Source organism: Bufo bufo, chromosome 5, assembly GCF_905171765.1.
Source record: "Bufo bufo chromosome 5, aBufBuf1.1, whole genome shotgun sequence".
In the NCBI taxonomy this organism is placed as follows: domain Eukaryota; kingdom Metazoa; phylum Chordata; class Amphibia; order Anura; family Bufonidae; genus Bufo; species Bufo bufo.
In genome coordinates, this window is record NC_053393.1 from 203,019,655 (window position 1) to 203,043,604 (window position 23,950).

At 43.8% G+C, this 23,950-nt stretch overlaps 1 protein-coding gene across 1 annotated transcript in view; it reads right to left on the reverse strand.

Annotated features, from left to right (window-relative positions):
* The window catches only part of MRPL3 (mitochondrial ribosomal protein L3), a 115,004-nt gene that overhangs the window by 87,085 nt on the left and 3,969 nt on the right, over positions 1-23,950 (reverse strand). The window contains exons 2-3 of the mRNA XM_040432837.1: positions 23,358-23,539; positions 1,526-1,617 (exon numbers count right to left, since the gene is read on the reverse strand). Coding sequence (XP_040288771.1) covers positions 1,526-1,617; positions 23,358-23,539 — 274 coding nt within the window. The remainder of the gene's footprint in view (positions 1-1,525; positions 1,618-23,357; positions 23,540-23,950) is intronic.

Genomic DNA, 23,950 nt, shown 5'->3' on the forward strand with positions numbered 1-23,950 from the left:
TATATTCCCTGTTGTTTGTTTGAGACAGAGACTTCCATTCGTCCATCTGAGGAGGAATGGGTCGTCTCTGGTCCTAACCTCATTCCAGGGCCTAATAGGGATATAAGGGCCTAGGTATCCAGCATATAAATATTCCTACCTTCAAGGTTTATTCATATTGATAGGTAGTTAGGGCCCGTATTAGGGTTGTTTAGGAGGTGACCTGTTTCTTCTCTAGTTTCCAGGCCCAGTTACTGCTCCCCTTCCCTCCTGTGCTTAGTGTGGAGTTTATCCCCCACACTGATTGTGACACTGAATGGCTATCAGTTTGAACAGACCCCAAAGGTATGTGAGTTCATATGCATGAGTACCTAGAGTCCAAACTCACCCTATAAGACCCTGGCGATAGCGACAGGTGTGAGACTACCTGTTCCTCCAGAAAGGAAGGATGACCAGGAGTCTCCTTCAGGCCTACAACAAAGGGCAGGGCAAAAACAACACACAGATAAACCAAAGCAAAATGCAAAAGGGAAAGGAAACACTTAACTTTCCAGTAGTTATGGCAGCAACAGGAACTTGGCCGAGAACCAAACACCAGCAGACCACAGATACCACTGAAGCTATAAACCGCACAGCATTGTGGGAGAAGCAACTATAAATAAGGAAAGTTAAATGACCACAATAGCAACACCTGGAAGTTACAGGTGTGGCCAGTACCAGAAACAACACAGAGGCTTATTGATCCACAAGGAAAACTCTCAGATCAAAGCACGTGTTGCCAGTCTCACAGATCTTCTGTCCGTATGCCTCGGTACGTTCGTGACACTGTTGCGGCCAGGATTGCTGAGTTGTGGTGATCCCATAGAAATGAATAAGATAGCTGCAGCAGTCGCAGGAAATCCAACACGGCTGGATTGCTTGTGACTCCCATTCATTTCTATGGGATTACTGCAACTCAGCGAACCTGGCCGCGACCACTGTTGCTGTGTAGCCCTAGCCTAAATCTAGCAGAACAATTGCAGCAATGAATGGGGAGATCTCTGGATCCATGTGAGGTACAGGGCTGTTTCTAGTTACGTAATAGATACAAGTGTTGGGGTGTTATTTTTCACGCCTTTTCCAGTGAAAAACTGCACCGTCCCGATGTTTGTAATGACCCAAAATGAAACTATGATGGATGAGATTTTTGCAATCCTATTGCGTGCCATATAACGGTTTGTAGATCATTTTGCAGGCAATGTCAATGTTGTTGATTTTCTATGAATTTGCAGGTTCTTCAACAAGACGAGGAACCATAAAAATAACAGACCTTTTAACCTACAATAAATAGACGCACAGGACTAGAAAAACCTGGCTGCTTTCCTCCAAAAACAGCGCCAGAGATTGGGGCTGAGCTTCAACACCATCTCATTCATGTCAATGGAGCATGTGTGGGGCTGTTTCTGGAGCTGCCATGTTTTTCTAGTCCTGGACAACCACACTAATGTGACTAGCAAATTTCATCAAAAATAGCAAATGAACAGAGAAAAGCCTCACATGAACTTACTTGCAACATGGTGACTGCATGCCTTTCCCCAGATTTGGTCCATACTGGCATCATTCCTAGTTTAACTGCTATTAGACCCACCCTGTTGGAGCCTGTAATATAAGGTTGAATTGTATTAGAGGATGAGAATCCAATTGACCAAGTGAGAAATGCATTCATAAAAACTCTAGCCAAAAAAGATAAAATTAGCCACAATAGCGGGTGAGAGGGGGCGGAGCATGACACAAGAATTAAAAAATACACCCATCAGTAGTCATGCACCGCCGTGAAGGTCCTGCACTGTGCTTTAGTGGAGCGTTTGCTGCGTGCAATTTCTAAATGGCCTTTGAAAAATGAGGGTTGGATACCGACTAGTTGCTATGAGAGTTGGATACTGACTGGTTGCTATGGAATACTCTGCTACTTTCCTGTTACACAAGTTTTGATAAATCTCCCTTACTATCATAGCAATAAAACAGCCACGCCCAGTGCTCTTCTTCCCAGTACCAAATGTCCATTGCTGTCCAGAAGATAACTCTCACTTTTTAAAAACTGGGAGTGGTTTAAGAGTAGAGGAGCGGCCTAATTTACGCCAAAAGATGGCACAGATTTTAGTGCAGATCTATGCCAGATTTTTCTTGTGCACAGACAGGCAAGGATGAAACCGATTATTAATCCTTTCAGGACCGCCATACAGCTATATACTGTACGTGCTAACTGCCTATGCCCGTTGCCGTTTACATAATGAAACAGCATGGCAGCATGACTTTAATACATGCATTAAAGCGCCTTCTTCTGCAATCAAAAGCAGGTCCCGGACAGCCAGCGACCCCGAGAAGAAGACAGTTGCAGTTTATTACCACTTCTGTCTTCTTCACTGCTCCGTGCATAGCACTCAACGAGTTCATAGAGGAAGCAGCTATGACATTTGCTCTACTGGACCCGGCTATGTCTTGGGCATTGCAGAGCTGCAAGGTCTTAGCAGACCCTGATCAGCTCTGTCTGTGTACAATGGCCCCACAAGGGACTGTTTTCCCCTGTACATGGAGCTTCTTTGGACACCCCAGTTACAGTGGAAATTTACATTTAATTAACATTTACATGTTCAAGTTTTTTATGCAGTTTTTAAAACCAAATCCAGGAACAGCTAATAACTGAAACAAAAGGGCCACACGCTTAAAAAAGGCTGAAGCTTATCCTTTTTTCTTTTTAATCCACTCCTGGCTTTATCTTAAAAAAATAATTACATAAAAAAAACTGCGTGTGTAAACCCAGCCTGCAGCAGCAACACTTGGGTCAGACACACACAAGCGAGTTGAATGTGATAAACTCGCAGCATGTGTCAGTGAGAAGTCTTGTTCAGAACTCTGCTTCTCTGACAGGATCGAACAGCATTTGGCCTCATGCACAGAAACGTGTGGTCCGCAATGCACCGGCACCGACCATAGGGCCGCTGCATGCGGATCATGGACCCATTGACTTGAATGGGGTCCACAATCCGCATCCGATGGTCCACTCAGTGGTGCTTCCGCAGGCTTCCGTGCCTCCGTTCCGCACCAACCTTCCGGATTGCGGACCCATTCCATTCGTGATAGGGGATGCACACAGCCGGTGCCCTTGTATTGCTGACCTGCGGTTTGCATGAGGCCTTATGCAAATTTTTAATGCTGTGTGAATCCCCCGAGAGTCCTAAAATCTAGTGAATTACACTGTCATAATGTTGTCAGTGTAATATAATAGACTGCAGGACTCTCACGGTTACACAGCACTATAAATCAGTATAATGCTGTGCGATCCTGTTAATGGAGCGAAGGCCAGAACAGGACCTCTCACTGACACACGCGCAAGTTCTTCTCATTTATTTTGCTCGTGTGTGTCTGGCCTTAGGCTTTCTGTGGCACTTTTAATTGATTTTAACTACAGAGTGATAACTGCAGTGCACAAGACTGAATACAAGTAGTGATGAGCAAACTGATTCATACTAATTGAATTTGTGTAAAAATCTGCCTCCTTGAGCAGCAGGGGACTGGCCTTTCTGCTCAAGAGAGACCCCCCTAAATGCCTTTCTCGGTTTTTATTCCTTACATATCAGTTTGAGGAGAGCCCTTAGTGGGGAGAGAGAACACAGATGCCAAAAGATCATATCTTTCATCCAAAAAGCTAACCTACCGAAAACACCGGACCATATATGAGAACCACTTGTCCATTCATTCACCCTAGAAGAGCTCCCATCTGCCCTGTTGAAGAGCCCAGTAGGTAAAGCCCCCAGACCCGATGGACTTCCTGCCTCTAACTAGAAAACATCTGGAGACACTTTCTTACCTAGCCTCCTCTCTGCCTGTAATTCCATGGTTGGTAATGCACCTCTACCTACACAGTCTCTTGAGGCTCACATCTCTCTCATTCACAAAAAGGACCCTACATTGTGTAATAAGTACAGACCAATATCACTGTTGAATATTGATCTAAAACTATGTGATGGCTTACTGGCACAAAGACTCAAAACTCTAATTCCAAATCGAATACACCCTGAACAGGTGGGGTTTGTCACAGGCAAAACCTCCAGAGTCCTACATCTCATACAGATTGCAAAACATAGAAGACTACCCCTGGTTCTTTTGGGCACTCATGCAAAGGACTCTTGATGTGGTAGAATGGACCTACATGAGACATTTTGTATACCCCCCCTTTCACAGAAACCATCTTTGCTTTATATACCTACCCAACAGCCAGACTACGTCTAAACAACTCCCTCTCCATGCCGTTTAATGTCCTTAATGGTACAAGCCAGGGCTGCCCCTTCTTCGCCATCACTTTTGTTCTCTCTTTAGAATCCCTAATACAACATATCCTAGCTTCCCCCCCAGATCAAAGGTATATCCATGAAAGAGGCACCCACCACCTCACTGGAGCATGTGCAGGCGACCTGATGGCCTTCCAGAGACTCCTAGACCTATTCTAGGAATTTGGAGATCTCTCCAATTTCAAAATGAACTGAACTAAATCAGAAGCACTAGGTGTTAACATCATTCACACTGTTCATGTCCATCCAAATAAATAACATACTTAGGACAAAAGCTCTCCCCTAACTGGAAAGAGCCCTATTCCCTTAACTTCAAGCCCTTTTTAGACACAAAACCTAGAGTCAAAACCAATATGCACTCCTGGAGAGGTCCTTTCCTGGCTGGGGAGAAAAAAAATCTCAAATTTATAATACTCCTGAAGGTGTTATACTTGATGCAAGCAAAGCCCATTTTCCTCCTATACTCATTCTTCAATTCGCTTCGGATAATCTCATCTACTTATCCTTGGAATACCAAAAGAGCACGTATTAATCAAAAAATACTTTCCCTTCCTAAGGGCTCATGCACACGACACAAAAAGGAAATGCGTTAATGTGCATGAGCCCCAAGTCCCCAGGAGGTATTGCTGGCTGGAGCTTCTATTACAAATCCATCCACATATCTTGCACCTTAGACTAGATTAAATCAAAAGATGGAAAACTTAGGAGATCTACTAAGGAGGACCTTAAAATATCACAGAAGGTTATAGCTACCAATTTAAAATTTAACTTTTACTAGATTATATTAAAAGAAGCATCATTCCAAATATTCCATGATAGTATATTTTTGTATGCCAGAAAAAAGAAGCTAAGCCCACCTCTGGGGTTAGGGTAGTGGGAGAATAATTTATAGATAATAGGTAAGACGGATATTGCACTTACGGTTAGACGATATCTTTAAGATATAGATGTGTTATAGGTGCGGGCTGCTGGTCGGATATCCTTGTAGATACCTAGTGACTAGGCCCTTTACTTACCCCTACATGACCCTAAGGTGCTAGCTCACAGTGGGCTGCTTGTTCTAAAGGACAGGATGAATCGTCCTAGAAGATGACGGTGGTGAAATGTCCCGACGCGTTTCCCCAAGTAAAAGAACTTGGTTCGTCAGGGGACTTTATATTCCAATAGCCGAAGGATGGTGGCTAAAAATTCTGGCGGTGACAGAGGCTGATGATATGCAACCCCTTGTGTGTTAAGGCAGAGTTTAAATAGCCGACTTTTGGCGCCAAATATTTCGGAACGCCCCCTCTGATTAGGTAGATGATATCTCAGTGGGTGTGTTGTCATACCGGTATCCTCATTGGTGTTCGTGGTGGATGCCACATATGTGACGTACCTGTAGTCCGGTCTTGCTATTTTCTAGTATGCCGATGTCCCGATACGTCACATCCGGTCATGTGATCGCAAGGTTTAGAGATCACATGAACACTACTTCCTGTCAGTGGAACGCAAGCGGATGCCAGTTCGTGGAACGCATCACCCGATACTGCTTCCTGTTTCCACTCAGATGACTTGGATGTTATAAAGATGTTATTTTATGGTTCATATGGGCTAAATACTCTGCAAATTAGATATTAATAAAGGAAGTAACGATGGAATCATGATATTTTCATTGATGTTAAAGTTTGATAGAAGGGAAAGTGATAGGATATATTAGACCATTAGAGCCTATTCCGGCTCCGATATAAGCTAGATTCCTAGTCTTTATTTGTGGTTTTGTTTAAAAATGGATCCCATGTTTGTAGTTACATGACTGGAGACTTTACTAAAAGGAAGGGATTTAGATGAAGCATGTATAAGAAATTTGTTCATTGAGTCCATATGGATGGACAGTTCTTAATCTATAGATCCACTGGGCTTCTTTTTTCAAGATTCTGTTATCCCAGTCTCCCCCCCTGGGTGACTGTCTGACCACCTCAATCACTTGAAATTTTAGTGTCTTGGCATCTCCACTGTGGTGTTCATTTACATGGCGTGCTATAGGTTTATCCCTTTTGTTTCTAATGTCGCCCAAATGTTCGCCTACCCTTCTTCTAAATTCCCGTTTGGTTTTCCCAACGTAAACCAATGGGCAAGTACACGAGCACATATATACCACTCCTTGAGTACGACAGTTGGCAAAGTCATAGTTCTGATACACTCTGCCCGTACTGCTGTTGGAAAAGGAGTTAGATTTTAATATGTGTGGGCAGCACACACAGTTGTTGCCACATTTGTAGGTTCCTGGAGGTCTATTTCCAAGCCAGGTGGGATCACTAGGTGGCTTCTGATAATGGCTGTGTATTAGCCTATCCCGAAGTGACCTACCCCGTCTATAAGTGATGATGGGGGTGGTTGGTAAGAACTCAGCTATATCAGGATCAGAGAGCAAGATCTCCCAGTTCTGGCATACAAAAATATACTATCATGGAATATTTGGAATGATGCTTCTTTTAATATAATCTAGTAAAAGTTAAATTTTAAATTGGTAGCTATAACCTTCTGTGATATTATTTGATGATAGCTTGCCACTACTATATATGACACCCTGTGACTGTGTTTCTAATTGTTATGGCTGGTTTCCTATCCGGACCCGTGGATACTAATAATTGGATACATGATGCACTGGAGGCTTTTTCTGAAAAGGAGGGAGATGAAAGCACGGATAAGACCCCATCATTAAAAACTATATTTAAGGACCTCTATGAGGCATATAGGGATCATCTAAAATCGTGGTGGGAATGCCAATCACTGGAAAATTATATTAAAAATAAAATAGTACCAAAGGGGCTCAGAGTTAATGTAGTACCAGCTGAACGGTCTAGATCAGCACAACTAATAGAAAAATGGGAGAATGAGCTTATATCAAGCTCAATTAGATTTATGCAGATTCTCCTAGAGGAGGAACGTTTGATCTTAGATAAGGCCTCCAATCACTTGAACTCATTGATTGAAGCTGCATTGAATCATAAAGCAGACCCAGAGTTCGGCCGACGAGAGAGCACACTTAGGACAAATATTGAGAGGTATCAGACAATCTTGAAGGACCGGAAACATAGACAATTTGTTCGTGACTTGGGGGATTTTCGTGATAAACGGGCTTTTAATATATTACAAACACACCCCCAGGAATCTGCACAAACTGATCTATCATCGACTGACCCCGAATCCTCCGATACGGAGAGAGGGGTGCCACCCTTTCGGGGTAGAGGCAATAGTAGTAGGGGAAGAGGAAGAAATAAAAAATGGCCATCAAAGTCAAACCGGGGCTACTCACGAACCCCCTATCAAAACCAGCAAACACGATCAGGGGATCAAACATGCTTACCCATAGCATGTTCCTCTTCCTCCTCCTCGATATCCTCTGGCTCCCTAAACCCAGTGTCAACCCAGAACACTTTTTTAGGAATGACAAGTGGGGGAAACCAGTTCCCATACCAACTAAGAGACAGGGAACCACTCCCCTCACAACGTGGAAACAGGACAAAATAACACCCTCTCAGAACCAAGTCATTAACCTTACGGACAAACCACTTACGGAACAGGAGAGGGACCTCCTGAGTAGGGGGCTCTCTTTTGTCCCGGTTACAAATTTTAACTCATTTGAGTGGGTCAAGGATATTAATCTTTTTGTCCGCAAGCTAAAATGGCGTAAGTTCTTCAAAACTCATGATGAGGAAGAATGCCAAAAACTAGGTATCGCCAGATCTGATCTAGAGGGCGTACGGATCCTAAATTCCCTATTAAATGATAATGAACAAACCAGTGGCCTAGGTCCTTTCACCGAGTTAAAACAAAAAAGTAAAAAAACACCACCTCCCCAGGATACTCTAGTTATAGATCTTTTCTGTAAACTGGTGACAGACCAATTTACGAAACTAGAGAGATCTGAGAGAACTAAAATCAGCAATTTGAGTAGAGATGAGATGCAGGCCCTTATTAAACTGGAGAAAGACCCTAACATTATATTGAAACCATCTGATAAAGGTGGGAATGTGGTTATCTTGGACCATAATATATATCGGGGTATGTGTTTAAGCCTATTAAACGAAATCACATGTTACGCCATCCTGCCCTCCAATCCAACGGTGAAATTTAACATGGAGCTAGAAACTATACTGATTCAGGCACTTGATGATAGACTAATATCAAAGGAAGAAATGGGCCACATGTTATCTATCCATCCCCAAATCCCAACTTTTTATGCGCTTCCCAAGATCCACAAGGGCTATCCACCATTAAAGGGACGACCAATTGTCTCTGGCATAGACTCCATAACATATGGGGCCAGCACCTATATCGACAAAATTCTGAGACCATTTGTCCTCTCGCTGCCGTCCCATATTAGAGACACCACAGACTTATTGCTCAAAATAGAGGATATTGAAGTCACAGATACCACCTACTTGGCCTCTATCGATGTAGAGGCACTATATACCAGCATTCCCCACGTCTGGGGGGTTACTGCGACGAGACATTATCTGAGTACTCGTGGTACCCAATACCAGCATCATTCCGAATTTGTCATCAAAATTCTGGAATTTGTCTTATCGCATAATTATTTTTTGTTTGAGACACGTTTCTACCACCAGCTCAGGGGCACAGCGATGGGTAGCCCATGTGCGCCCAGTTACGCTAATTTGTTCCTGGGCTGGTGGGAGGACACGCTGGTGTTCAATGAGTCATGTCATCGATGGGCCTCCAATATCACCTACTGGGGCCGCTACATCGATGACGTGTTCATCTTATGGGACGGCAGTAGAGAGGATTTCTCAGAGTTTGTGAAACACCTTAATATCAATGATATAGGGCTGAAGTTCACGTCCGAGATTGACCATGAAATGCTGGCATTCTTGGATGTCCGTATAACCAAACAACTGGGTAAATTATGCACTGAGACTTATAGGAAAGCCACTTCCACCAACAGTTTGCTCCAATGGGACAGTTACCATCCACTGAGCCTGAAACGGGGTATTCCCAGGGGGCAATACTTGCGTATGAAAAGGAACTGTTCATCGTATTCCGCTTTCCACAAACAATCTGAGGATTTACGCGGCCGATTCCAACAGCGAGGATATCCCGATCAGATACTAAGGGGGGCTTTCCAAAACGCCAACCAGAGAGACCGGCACTCCCTACTTGTGAAAAATGTCTCTCAGTGCCATACTGATACCACAACCAGAATTGTTGGCACCTATGACAAACAGAATCAGAGGGTAAGAGATATCCTGAAAAACAACTGGGAGATCTTGCTCTCTGATCCTGATATAGCTGAGTTCTTACCAACCACCCCCATCATCACTTATAGACGGGGTAGGTCACTTCGGGATAGGCTAATACACAGCCATTATCAGAAGCCACCTAGTGATCCCACCTGGCTTGGAAATAGACCTCCAGGAACCTACAAATGTGGCAACAACTGTGTGTGCTGCCCATACATATTAAAATCTAACTCCTTTTCCAACAGCAGTACGGGCAGAGTATCAGAACTATGACTTTGCCAACTGTCGTACTCAAGGAGTGGTATATATGTGCTCGTGTACTTGCCCATTGGTTTACGTTGGGAAAACCAAACGGGAATTTAGAAGAAGGGTAGGCGAACATTTGGGCGACATTAGAAACAAAAGGGATAAACCTATAGCACGCCATGTAAATGAACACCACAGTGGAGATGCCAAGACACTAAAATTTCAAGTGATTGAGGTGGTCAGACAGTCACCCAGGGGGGGAGACTGGGATAACAGAATCTTGAAAAAAGAAGCCCAGTGGATCTATAGATTAAGAACTGTCCATCCATATGGACTCAATGAACAAATTTCTTATACATGCTTCATTTAAATCCCTTCCTTTTAGTAAAGTCTCCAGTCATGTAACTACAAACATGGGATCCATTTTTAAACAAAACCACAAATAAAGACTAGGAATCTAGCTTATATCGGAGCCGGAATAGGCTCTAATGGTCTAATATATCCTATCACTTTCCCTTCTATCAAACTTTAACATCAATGAAAATATCATGATTCCATCGTTACTTCCTTTATTAATATCTAATTTGCAGAGTATTTAGCCCATATGAACCATAAAATAACATCTTTATAACATCCAAGTCATCTGAGTGGAAACAGGAAGCAGTATCGGGTGATGCGTTCCACGAACTGGCATCCGCTTGCGTTCCACTGACAGGAAGTAGTGTTCATGTGATCTCTAAACCTTGCGATCACATGACCGGATGTGACGTATCGGGACATCGGCATACTAGAAAATAGCAAGACCGGACTACAGGTACGTCACATATGTGGCATCCACCACGAACACCAATGAGGATACCGGTATGACAACACACCCACTGAGATATCATCTACCTAATCAGAGGGGGCGTTCCGAAATATTTGGCGCCAAAAGTCGGCTATTTAAACTCTGCCTTAACACACAAGGGGTTGCATATCATCAGCCTCTGTCACCGCCAGAATTTTTAGCCACCATCCTTCGGCTATTGGAATATAAAGTCCCCTGACGAACCAAGTTCTTTTACTTGGGGAAACGCGTCGGGACATTTCACCACCGTCATCTTCTAGGACGATTCATCCTGTCCTTTAGAACAAGCAGCCCACTGTGAGCTAGCACCTTAGGGTCATGTAGGGGTAAGTAAAGGGCCTAGTCACTAGGTATCTACAAGGATATCCGACCAGCAGCCCGCACCTATAACACATCTATATCTTAAAGATATCGTCTAACCGTAAGTGCAATATCCGTCTTACCTATTATCTATAAATTATTCTCCCACTACCCTAACCCCAGAGGTGGGCTTAGCTTCTTTTTTCTGGCATACAAAAATATACTATCATGGAATATTTGGAATGATGCTTCTTTTAATATAATCTAGTAAAAGTTAAATTTTAAATTGGTAGCTATAACCTTCTGTGATATTATTTGATGATAGCTTGCCACTACTATATATGACACCCTGTGACTGTGTAAGGAGGACCTTAATCAGATTCCTCTCAGAGTCTTGCTTTGGTGCGGCTCCACCAAGGAATAACACCCCCAATATCATAGCGCTCCAGATGGCGACCAAAATGGTCACCAATGCAACTTAGAATTGCAAAATGGCAACAAGACTTTGTAGTCTTGTCGCTATTTGCAACTACTAGACCCTTCGCTGCTCTGCCTCTTTAAGAAATTTCATCCAGCAGACACACACTGCAGACGTCTGCTGGGTGAAGATCCGCCCACCCCTCACACTGGGCGGGGCTTGGGTTCCCGCATCTTGTGCTCCCGCTTCCAGCAATTTCTAGCTTCCTGGCCATCGCTGGCGCGCTCACCGCCCCTTCACGTGTATTCGCTACTGCACGAACAACTGCCGCCACTGCCGCTGATCGCAGTTTCCTGTCATAGAGGCTGTGCGATTGCTATGTGATTCTGCACCCACCTCCTGTATTTGTATTAAACATTAACTTTCATTGGTGGTGCAGTGTGCGTTCCCCTCCTCCACCCCTCTCTCTCCTCGTTTGTGGCAGTGGCGGCACAGGGGGAGGGAGAGAGTGACTCCTTCTCCCATGTACTGCTGAGGGAACATGGCACGTGCTGATAGCAGCGACCTCCATGCTCTGTGATATTAGACTGCACAGTAGCGCATCCTAGTATCAAAAAATGTCAAATCCTTGTATCGATGTCAATACCGGACAAAAGTATCGAATGGGTATTAAAAAGTCTATACCTGAAACAACCCTAGTCCAGACATTATAAAATAAGTAGCACGTTATGTAAGGCATAAAGCAGAGATCTAATAGCGCTTACTATTTTTCCTGGGCACCGCTCCATTCGCCCGCTGTGCGCCCCTGTAGTTTTCCCGCTCAGTATGTTATCACTCACAATGGCTATGTGATTCTGCTGCCCGTACTATGTTGATACTGAGCATCGGTACAGGAAGGGAGGAGACGCCAGGGTTTCTCAATGGGCGTCTCCTTCTCCCTGGCTGTAGTGCGGTCCAATCACAGCGGAGAGAGTCACAGCCAGGGAGAAGGTGACTTTTTTTCTCCCTGTGACACTCCGCTGCGATTGGGCCGCACTAATAATTAGCACACCAGGTGGGAGAATTTAACAGGGGCACAGCGGGCGAACGGAGCGGCGCCCAGGAAAAATAGTAAGCACTATTAGATCCCTGCTTTATGCCTTACATAACGTGCTCCTTATTTTATAATATCTGGACCCATGAAAGGTCCTCTTTAAGTGCATGGTTTTGCATGTAGAGATGTAGAATTTAGGTGTATTTCTGTTTAATAAATGACCCCCTATATCCTTATCTTATTGAGAAGAAGTTTTTTTTTTGAAAGCTAATAACTATTACTGGTTTCTTTAAACTCATATATTGTGTCTGTCAATAAATCAGTACGGTAATAGTTTTGAGGTTCCTAAGAGAGAAAAAACAAACAAAAACACTTTTTAATATAGTAAAGCTGTTATTATTATATGATTATCTATTCTTTATTATAGTATAGCCTTTTATTATGGGTTAAATGAAAGAGAGAAAAAAAATAACAGAACAAAAAGTTAATGTAAGTCTTTCCCAGGATTTAAACCCGTGATCTCTACATATAAAACCAAGCTATAGCATTGCCACATAGAGATGCATGTTATAAACTAACACATATAATCATATATTGTGTGGGGGAAAAGCACCAGCCTATGTGCGCTCCCCCAGTCCCGGCCACCAGAGAAGCCGGAGCTTTTCCTACCGTGTGCAAGCACGGCCACCGCTAATGGTTTGCAGGGTGGTCGGAACCATGTATACTGTGATGGAAAAATGAATAAAGCCGGTACAGGAGGCACTATGGACAATTACAATACATTAGTAAGTGCCTTGTATTAACTTTCTTTTCATGATAAATGTCATTTGCTGAAGTGAGACGACCACTTAAAGTGTGGGTGAACAACCATGCTGTCTCCGTTTACAGGAGAACTCTTACAACTAAACTCCTGATCATGAAACTATTTCTTTTGGTCTCAGGCTGCCCCTCTTATTCAGAACTTGTGTTCACTGAGCGACCCCCCTCCCCCCCCATAGCAGACAGAGCTCCTACTAAACATACGCCTCCCTCCCATGCCCAAATTACTGCTAAAATGATAATCCCACAAACCTGGAACCAACCAAACCCTCCTTCTGTCTCTCAATGGCTCCAGAATGTCAATCATATCTATTACATGGAGGAGGAGTTGTCTGTGGGGGGGGCATGACCACATGGCGAGCGCAATTAAGTCATCAAAGGTCCTGAAAGAAGAAAGAAGACTATGCCGGCTGCACGAACAATCTGATGAGGTGAGTAAATTTATTTTATTTTTATTTATTTATTTAACCCCTCAATCCACATTTTACTAAGCATTCTGTATTAAGAATGCTATTATTTTCTCTGATAACATATAATACAGGGAATACACTTTAATGGGGTCTGGGGTTGCTCATCCCTATCATCTCCTAGCAACCATGCGTGAAAATGGCACTGCATCTGCACTTGCTTGCGATTTTCCCACAGCCCCATTCATTTCTATAGGGCCTGCGTTGCGTTAAAAAACGCAGAATATAAAGCATGCTGCGATTCTCACGCAACGCACAAATGATGCGTGAAAATCACCGCTCACCTGCACAGCCCCATTGAAGTGAATGGGTCTGGATTCAGTGTGGGTGCAATGTGCTCACCTCACGCATTGCACCAGTGCAGAAAACTTGCCCGTGTGAAAGGGGCCTTATACTGAGAATACATTAGACAGAGGTGGACTATATTTACCAATTAGGTGACTTCTGAAGGCAATTGGCCACACAGGATGTTATTTAGGGGTATCAGAGTACAGGGGGCTGAATACAAATGCACACCACACTTTCCAGATTTTTATTTATAAAATTTTTTGGGAGGAACTGCGGGTAACGATTGATATGAACCAAACTGCCCATTAGATTATGCATCATCGACTAACTATTATTCGCTAACTATCTCTTAATTAGTGACAGAAATACCCCTTGTGAATGGCAGAAACTCAGTTTAAAGACAATGTCAGCTACAGCATCTGGGGGAGGGGTGGGATTGAAGGTTGGGGGGATATAGGGATCGACCGATTATCGGTTTTACCGATATTATCGGCCGATATTCAGGATTTTTAACACTATCGTTATCGGCATCTATTTTGCCGATAACGTATTGGGAACACAGATCGCGCTGCTCTCAGCGCTCTCCGTGTTCCCTCAGCAGCACAGAGGAGAAGGAAGCAGTGTCTCCCTCCCCCCTGTGCTGCCGCCAATTAGAGGAGGGAGGACAAGAGGAGGGGAGGGGCTGTGGCCACTGCACCACCAATGAAGAGAACTCTCTCATTCATTCAAATTCAACAGGAGGCGGGAGCTGGCTGCAGAATCACATAGACGGCTCCCGACCTCTATGACAAGTAGCTGCGATCTGCGGTAGTTAACCCCTCAGGTATATGAATTAATGAGTTATCTTCATTGGTGGCGCAGTGCGCCCCCCCCAACCCCAGTATTAATCAATCATTGGTCGGTGCAGTGCGCCCCCCCCCCAATATTAATCATTGGTGGCGCAGTGCACCCCCCAAACCCCAGTATTAATCATTGGTCGGTGCAGTGCGCCCCCCCCCAATATTAATCATTGGTGGCGCAGTGCACCCCCCAAACCCCAGTATTAATCATTGGTGGCGCAGTGCGCCCCCCCACCCAAGCCCCCCAGTATTAATCATTGGTGGCGCAGTGCGCCCCCCCACCCAAGCCCCCCAGTATTAATCATTGGTGGCGCAGTGCGCCCCCCCACCCAAGCCCCCCAGTATTGATCATTGGTGGTGCAGTGCGCCCCCCCCCCCACCCAAGCCCCCCAGTATTATCATTGGTGGCGCAGTGCGCCCCCCACCCAAGCCCCAGTATTAATCATTGGTGGCGCAGTGCGCCCCCCACCCAAGCCCCAGTATTAATCATTGGTGGCGCAGTGCGCCCCCCCACCCAAGCCCCCCAGTATTAATCATTGGTGGCAGTGGCCACAGGGTCCCCTCTCCCCTCCTCCTTACAAAAAAAAAACTACACGTTAACAATAAACATTCATTTTCAGCAGATTTGTGTAGGAATTATTATATTTTTTTTTTTAAATGAAAATTCACAGAATAACTGTATAGATTATCGGTATCGGCCCTAAAAAATCAATATCGTTCGATCCCTAATAGGATATATGCAACTGGAATGTTGTATCAAAACATTTGTCATGTAACTCTTTGGTTATCTTGAATGTATCTTATGTTTATTTGAAAAAATTTAATATATATAAAAATAAATATATGTTTTCCAGAGGGAAAACAAACCAGGCTGTTGTAGTGTGCTTAATTTATATTAATATAAGGAGATATATAAAGCTAGTTTGACCGCGGCGCGTGGTTGATTAAGTGTGTGGTTGTGTAAATGTGTGACTTAAGATTTAGTGACATTAGATTCAGGGACTTAAGTGGGGGACTGCAATTAGCCAGTTTCTTATTATTAAATTAGATTTTATTTTTCGCTTTTGTGGTATAATCCCCATTTAGTATGTGTTGCACAATTGACAACGCAGTCCAGTGCACATCTTGCATGATGTATGCAGTCCTGAAACAGCCGTTCGAGGGTGTATATCTTTGTTCAAGATGTGAGCAAATTACCCGTTTGGAATCGCACATCGAGTCTCTAAATGAGCGAGTTGCAACACTGAGAGGCATTGACAATTTGCAAAAGAGTTTGCTTCTCACCGAGCAAGCACTCTTTGGGGTAGATGAGGGGGAGGGTGACAGAGAGGAGGCTCAGGAAAGTGAGGTAGCTAGCTGGGTAACAGTTAGAAAGCGGGGTAGAGGGAAGAGTGCCAGGGAGGCTAGCCCTGATCTGACACACCCCAGCAAGTTGGCACGTTTGGCAGATGAGGGGGATGTCAGTCCAGGGATGGCACTGCCGCAGCCGGACACTTCCCTGCCAGTCAGGGGAATGTCAGCTCCAGTAAGCAGGGGACCAGGAGAGCAGGGCAGGCCAGACAGGTGCTGGTAGTGGGAGACTCCATTATTAGAGGAACAGATAGGGAAATCTGTCACAAAGACCGTGATCGCCGAACAGTGTGCTGTCTTCCTGGCGCTAGAGTTCGACACATCGCGGATCGGGTTGACAGATTACTGGGAGGGGCTGGAGAAGATCCAGCGGTCATGGTCCATATCGGAACCAATGACAAAGTTAGGGGTAGGTGGAGAGTCCTTAAAAATGATTTCAGGGATTTAGGTCAAAAGCTTAGGGCAAGGACCTCAAAGGTAGTATTTTCCGGAATACTACCTGTACCACGGGCCACACAAGAAAGGCAGCGGGAGATTAACAAGTGGCTCAAGAACTGGTGTAGGAAGGAGGGGTTTGGGTTCCTGGAGAACTGGGCCGACTTCTCTATCGGCTACAGGCTCTATCGTAGGGACGGGCTGCACCTCAATGGGGAAGGGGCAGCTGTGTTGGGGGAGAAGATGGCTAGAAGGTTGGAGGAGTGTTTAAACTAGAGACTGAGGGGAGGGTAATTACATTATAGGAGGGGAAGATAGAGACCGGGGGCAAGGTAGTGGGACTGGGGAGGAATGGAAGGAGGGACTAGAACAGTTCAGAAGGAAAGGTGTAGGGTAAAAAATATACATAAACCTCTCAAATGTATGTATACTAATGCCAGAAGCCTGACTAATAAAACTGGGGAGCTGGAATTAGTGAGGTGTAAGGACTATGACATAGTGGGAATAACTGAGACATGGCTGGATGATAGCTATGACTGGGCAGTTAATGTACAAGGTTACAGTCTGTTTAGAAAGGATCGTCAAAACCGGAGAGGTGGAGGGGTCTGCCTTTATGTAAAGTCCTGTCTAAAGCCCACACTCCGGCAAGATATAAGAGAGGGACATGAACATGTGGAGTCACTGTGGGTAGAAATACATGGAGGAAAAAACAACAATAAATTACTAAGGAGTTTACTATAAACCACCTAATATACCAGAGTCTACAGAAAATCTATTACTAAACGAGATAGACAAGGCGGCAAATCATAATGAGGTGGATCAACTTGCAGGATAACAAGCCGAACTTGATGGACAAATGTCTTTTTTCAGCCTTATGTACTATGTTACCATGTATCATTTTCTTTTCACTTCACACATACTGTCTACTTTGTGTTGGTCTATCACATAAAATCCCAATAAAATACATGTAAGCATGTTGGCGTGATGTGACAAAAACTGATAAAGTTCAAGGGGTATGAATACTTTTCAGGGCACTGTAGAAGAGATCAAATAAATGGTATAAATAAAAGTGCTATAAATTTTTTGAAATTTGAAAAAAAAAAGTTTCAAAAATAAAAAGTCGGTAACGACCCGCACTATACAATTATCCCATGTGGTGAATGCCCATGTAGTTTAGGCTACTTTCACACTTGCAGCAGAGTGATCCGGCAAAATGTATGCCATCTGATTGCATTAGTAAGACTGATCAGGATCCTGATCAGTCCTAAAAATGCCTGATCAGTCAGAAAAATGCATTGAAATGCCGGATCCGTCTTTCCGGTGTCATCTATTTTTTTCACCTTTTTTCCCGGTATTTTGAATGCCGGATCCGGCACTAATACATTCCTAATGAAAAAAATGCCGGCATTCAGGCAAGTCTTCAGTTTTTTTGGCCGGAGATAAAACGGTAGCATGCTGCGGTTTTATCTTTTGCCTGATCAGTCAAAATGACTGAACTGAAGACATCCTGATGCATCCTGAACGGATTGCTCTCCATTCAGAATGCATGGGGATATAACTGATCAGTTCTTTTCCGGCATTGAGCCCTTTTGACGGAACTCAGTGCCGGAAAAGAAAAACGCTAGTGTGAAAGTACCCTTATTTGCTACCATGAGAGGAAAAAAAAAAAAAAAGTGATCAAAAAGTCTTATTTACCCCCAAAATGATACAAATGGAAACTAGAAGTGACCCCACAAAAATCAACCCCTCATAGAGCTCTAGAAAAAAAAGTTATCAGTCTTGGGATGGGTTGATGCCGCAATCTGCGCCAGAAATACGCCTTATATAGGTGTATTTCTGATCGTAAATGACCCCCTATATGTACCGTATTTTTCGCCCTATAAGACGCACTTTTCCCCCCTCAAAAGTGGGGGGGAAATAGCAGTGCATCTTATGTGGCGAATGCTGCGACTGTATCGGCTGAGGAGGGGCTGGGGGCCGGCATCTGGTTCTGTAATGGCAGCGGGGCCCGGTGCAGTCACTGTATTCTACTACACCGTTCCCCGCTCACTGTAGTATAATCCTATCTAACTTGTAGGTATTGTTAAAGTATTCAAATCATCTTAACTCTATCGCTGTACTACTTACTACTAACTTCTTGGCAGTCAGGAGGCCGGACGTGCGGGCGCTCCAAGTGTAGCTCACTACGTCACGCGCCTGCTCCGCCCACTTTATGAATGACGCAGGCGGCGCAGGTGCATAACGTAGTGAGCTACACTGCGAGCGCCCGCCCGGCCTCCTAACTGCCAAGAAGTCAGTAGCAAGTAGTACAGCACTGGATTTAAGATGATTTGAATACTTTAACAATACCTACAAGTTAGATATGATTATACTACAATGAGCGGGGCCCGGTGTAGTAGAATACAGTGACTGCACCGAGCCCCGCTGCCATTACGGAACCAGACGCCGGCCCCCCATTCACTACACAGGGACACGTGGATGACACATTAGATAAGATGCTATATATGTCATCCACAGATGCCCCCACAATGATCCCCCATAACAGTGCCATCCACAGACCACCATTAGTTCAAAACCCACCAAAAGCACACTTTTTGGTTCAAAAAATTTTTTCTTTTATTATTTTCCTCCTCAGAAACCTAGGTGCGTCTTATGGCCGGTGGGTATTATTGGGCGAAAAATACGGTATTTGCTGTAATTGTAAAAACTGATCAAATTGTAAACATAACTTAATAAGCAGTATTGACGTTTTTTTTCTCATCCTGCCAGAAAGAGTGAATAAAAGTCCATCAATGAGCTATGCATACACCAGAATGTTGCCACTGAAAGCTACAACTTTATCCACAAAAACAAGCCCTCATACGGCCACATCGGTGTAAAGATAAATGTGTGGCTCTTGGAATGCGACGATGAAAAAAATTGCTTAGTCACTAAACAGTTCACAACAGGCTGGTCACTAATGGGTTAAAGGGATTGTCCCAGAATGACCACGTATTACTTATGCACAAGATAGGTTATAAGTGTCAGATCGTACGGGGGGGACCTCCATCAACTGCGAAAAGAGGGGTCCTATAACCCCCATGGTCGAGCATTCACATTGCCGCTGCATTTAAAGTTTAGAGAGCTGAAGATAACAGAGTACAGTGCTTGGCTATCTCCGGCAGTATCGTAGAGATGACACAACCGCAGCTCCATTTAAACAGGTGGTCCCCATTCAGGAGGTGTTAGGTCCCAGAGGTCAAACCGCCAAATATCAGACACTTTCCTTGGGACAGGTGATAAGTCGTCATTCTGGAACAACTCCTTTAACCCCTTAAGGACACAGCCTTTTTACACCTTAGGACCAGGCCATTTTTTGCAAATCTGACCAGAGTCCCTTTAAGTGCTGATAACTTTAAAACGCTTTGACTTATCCAGGCCGTTCTGAGATTGTTTTTTCGTCACATATTGTACTTCATGACACTGGTAAAATGAAGTCAAAAAAATTATTTTTTTTGCACCAAAAAATACCTAATTTAACAAAAATTTGGAAAAATTTGCAAATTTCAAAGTTTCAGTTTCTCTACTTCTGTAATACATAGTAATACCCCCAAAAATTGTGATGACTTTACATTCCCCATATGTCTGCTTTATGTTTGAATTGTTTTGGGAATGATATTTTATTTTTTGGGGATGTTATAAGGCTTAGAAGTTTAGAAGCAAATCTTGAAATTTTTCAGAAATTTACAAAAACTCTATTTTTAGGGACTAGTTCAGGTCTGAAGTCACTTTGCGAGGCTTACATAATAGAAACCACCCAAAAATGACCCCATCTAAGAAACTACACCCCTCAAGGTATTCAAAACTGATTTTGCATACGTTGTTAACCCTTTAGGTGTTGCACAAGAGTTATTGGCAAATGGGGAGGAAATTTGAGAATTTCATTTTTTTGTCTAATTTTTCATTTTAACCCATTTTTTCCACTAACAAACCAAGGGTTAACAGCCAAACAAGACTGTATCTTTATTGCCCTGACTCTGCCGTTTACAGAAACACCCAATATGTGGCCGTAAACTACTGTACGGCCACACAGCAGGGCGTAGAGTGAAAGGTGCGCCGTTTGGTTTTTGGAAGCCAGATTTTTATGGACTGGTTTATTTACACCATGTCCCATTTGAAGCCCCCCTGATGCACCCCTAGAGGAGAAACTCCCTAAAAGTGACCCCATCTAAGAAACTACACCCCTCAAGGTATTCAAAACTGATTTTACTTACGTCGTTAACCCTTTAGGTGTTGCACAAGATTTAATGGAAAATAGAGACACAATTTCAAAATTTCACTTTTTTGGCAGATTTTCCATTTTAATATTTTTTTTCCAGTTACAAAGCAAGGGTTAACAGCCAAACAAAACTCATTATTTATGGCCCTAATTCTGTAGTTTACAGAAACACCCCATATGTGGTCGTAAACAGCTGTACGGGCACACGGCAGGGCGCAGAAGGAAAAAAATGCCATACGGTTTTTGGAAGGCAGGTTTTGCTGGACAGTTTTTTTTTACACCATGTCCCATTTGAAGCCCCCCTGATGCACCCCTAGAGTAGAAACTCCAAAAAAGTGACCCCATTTTAGAAACTACGGGATAGGTTGGCAGTTTTGTTGGTACTAGTTTAGGGTACATATGATTTTTGGTTGCTCTATATTACACTTTTTTGTGCGGCAAGGTAACAAGAAATAGCTTTTTTGGCACTTTTTTTTTTGTTATTTACAACATTCATCTGACAGGTTAGATCATGTGGTATTTTTATATAGCAGGTTGTCACGGACGCGGCGATACCTAATATGTATACAATTTTTTTTATTTATGTAAGTTTTACACAATGATTTCATTTAAAAAAAAAAAAATGTTTTAGTGTCTCCATAGTCTAAGAGCCATAGTTTTTTCAGTTTTTGGGCGATTATCTTAAGTAGGGTCTCATTTTTTGCGGGATGAGATGACGGTTTGATTGGCATCTATTTTGGGGAGCATATGACTTTTTGATTGCTTGCTATTACACTTTTTGTGACGTAAGATGACAAAAAATGGCTTTTTTTACACAGTTTTTATTTTTATTTTTTTACGGTGGTCATCTGAGGGGTTAGATCATGTGATATTTTTATAGAGCCGGTCGATACGGACACGGCGATACCTAATATGTATACTTTTTTTTTATTTATGTAAGTTTTACACAATGATTTCATTTTTGAAACAAAAAAAATCATGTTTTAGTGTTTCCATAGTCTAAGAGCCATAGTTTTTTCAGTTTTTGGGCGATTATCTTGGGTAGGGTATGATTTTTGCGGGATGAGATGACGGTTTGATTGTTACAATTTTGGCGTACATGCGACTTTTATGATCACTTTTATTACCTTTTTTGGGAAGTAAGGTGGGCAAAATTTCAATTTCATCATAGTTTTTTATTTTTTATTTTTATGGCGTTCACCGTTCGGGTAAAGTAACATGAACGTTTTATAGATCAGGTCATTACGGACGCGGCGATACCAAACATGTGTAGTGTATTTTATTTTTTTCATTTTTAATCAGTGATAAATGTGTTTTTTGATTTTTACTTTTTTTTCACTTTTATTTACTTTTTTTTGACCCAGACCCACTTGGTTCTTGAAGATCCAGTGGGTCTGATGTCTGTATAATACAGTACAGTACAATATATATTGTACTGCACTGTATTTTACACTTGTCTGAACAGATCTATGCCTTTTAGCACAGATCTGTTCAGCACCATGGACAGCAGGACGCCTGAGACGGCGTCCTGTTGCCATGGGAACCTTCCTCGTCTGCTCAGTACTGGTCAGAACTGCGCAGACGGGGAAGGGTAAGGAGGGGATCTGTCGGGGGGCTGTCTGGGGGCTCTCTCCCTCCCCATCAGGGGGCTGCAAAGGCACAGCAGCTCCCCGATGGGAGAGGGAGGGAGCTCCCTGCGCTGTTAACCTTTTCCATACAGCGGACCGCTGTATGGAAAGGGTTAAACAGCTGACATCGCATCGCAGATGTCAGCCGTTTATACCAGGGTGCCAGCAATGTGCTGGCACCCTGGTATACCCACTAGAAACCAACGGTTATACAAGGGGAGGCGGGCGGGGGATCGCGATCCCGCCTGCCGCACCGCCCGCCTCCCGCAACCCTCCCCCTGCACCTCCCGCCACCATAAAATCATTCGGGGGTGCAGGGGGGTTAATAAAACGTTATTTTAGGCATATAAAGTTTCTGATCCCCGCGGTCCAGAAACTGCAGAAATCGCAGCAAACCGCAGGTCTGAATTGACCTGCGGTTTGCCGCGATCGCCGACATGGGGGGGTCACGGGACCCCCCCGCGCATTTAGCCTAGGTGCCTGCTCAATGATTTGAGCAGGCACCGGGTTCCGATCACTGCCGGCCGGGCGGCAGTGATCGGAACAACACATGACGTACCGGTACGTCATGTGTCCTTAAGTACCAGGACATCATGACGTACCGGTACGTCATGTGTCCTTAAGAGGTTAAGGCTAGGTTCACATATATGCCACTTTTTCCATCTTTCTGTTTACAGGATCATAAAAATAAATAAAAAAGAAAGGAAGTGCCTGATCCGGAATATTCCGGACGTCAACGGTGCCTGATGGACCCCAGTGGCCGTAATGGGAGCCATCAGGTTTCTGGCATGTAGCGGTATTTTGACCTAATGGAACCTCCACCACAGAAGTGAACCTTGCCTACACGATAACGCTACATATCAGGTAAGTCCCTGAACCTACCTGGTTCCCAGGGCTTTATAGGCCACGGCTCATCCTTCAGAGGACAGAGCTTGCTTGCTGTCATACTCTTGTATTCCTGTGCAGTCAGCTGTTTCATGTATTGTTTGCTTTCTTCAGAGAGATGTTCGTCCCACCAGGTACTGGTGCTGCCGTGCCGGACTAGCAGGACTCTGGATGGACAGCTGCCGGGAAGCAAGAAGGAAGCAGTTCAACCATATTCCAGATATACCTAGACACTGGAGTCACTGGTTCACAAGTCACATGACCACTGGACGTGGCACTGTTCACAAAGTTATTGTCACAGGCACTCTTCATAATCATCCTCCAAACCTTGCACCCAGAAGGAGGTACGAGTACAAAGAGGTCTGAGGGAGATCTAGAGCATGGTGGAAGACATTAGTAAAATGATCCAGCTCTGCCAAGAGGCACTGCGGTGGAATAATACAGGTCCTTCTCAAAAAATTAGCATATTGTGATAAAGTTCATTATTTTCTGTAATGTACTGATAAACATTAGACTTTCATATACACTGCTCAAAAAAATAAAGGGAACACAAAAATAACACATCCTAGATCTGAGTTAATTAAATATTC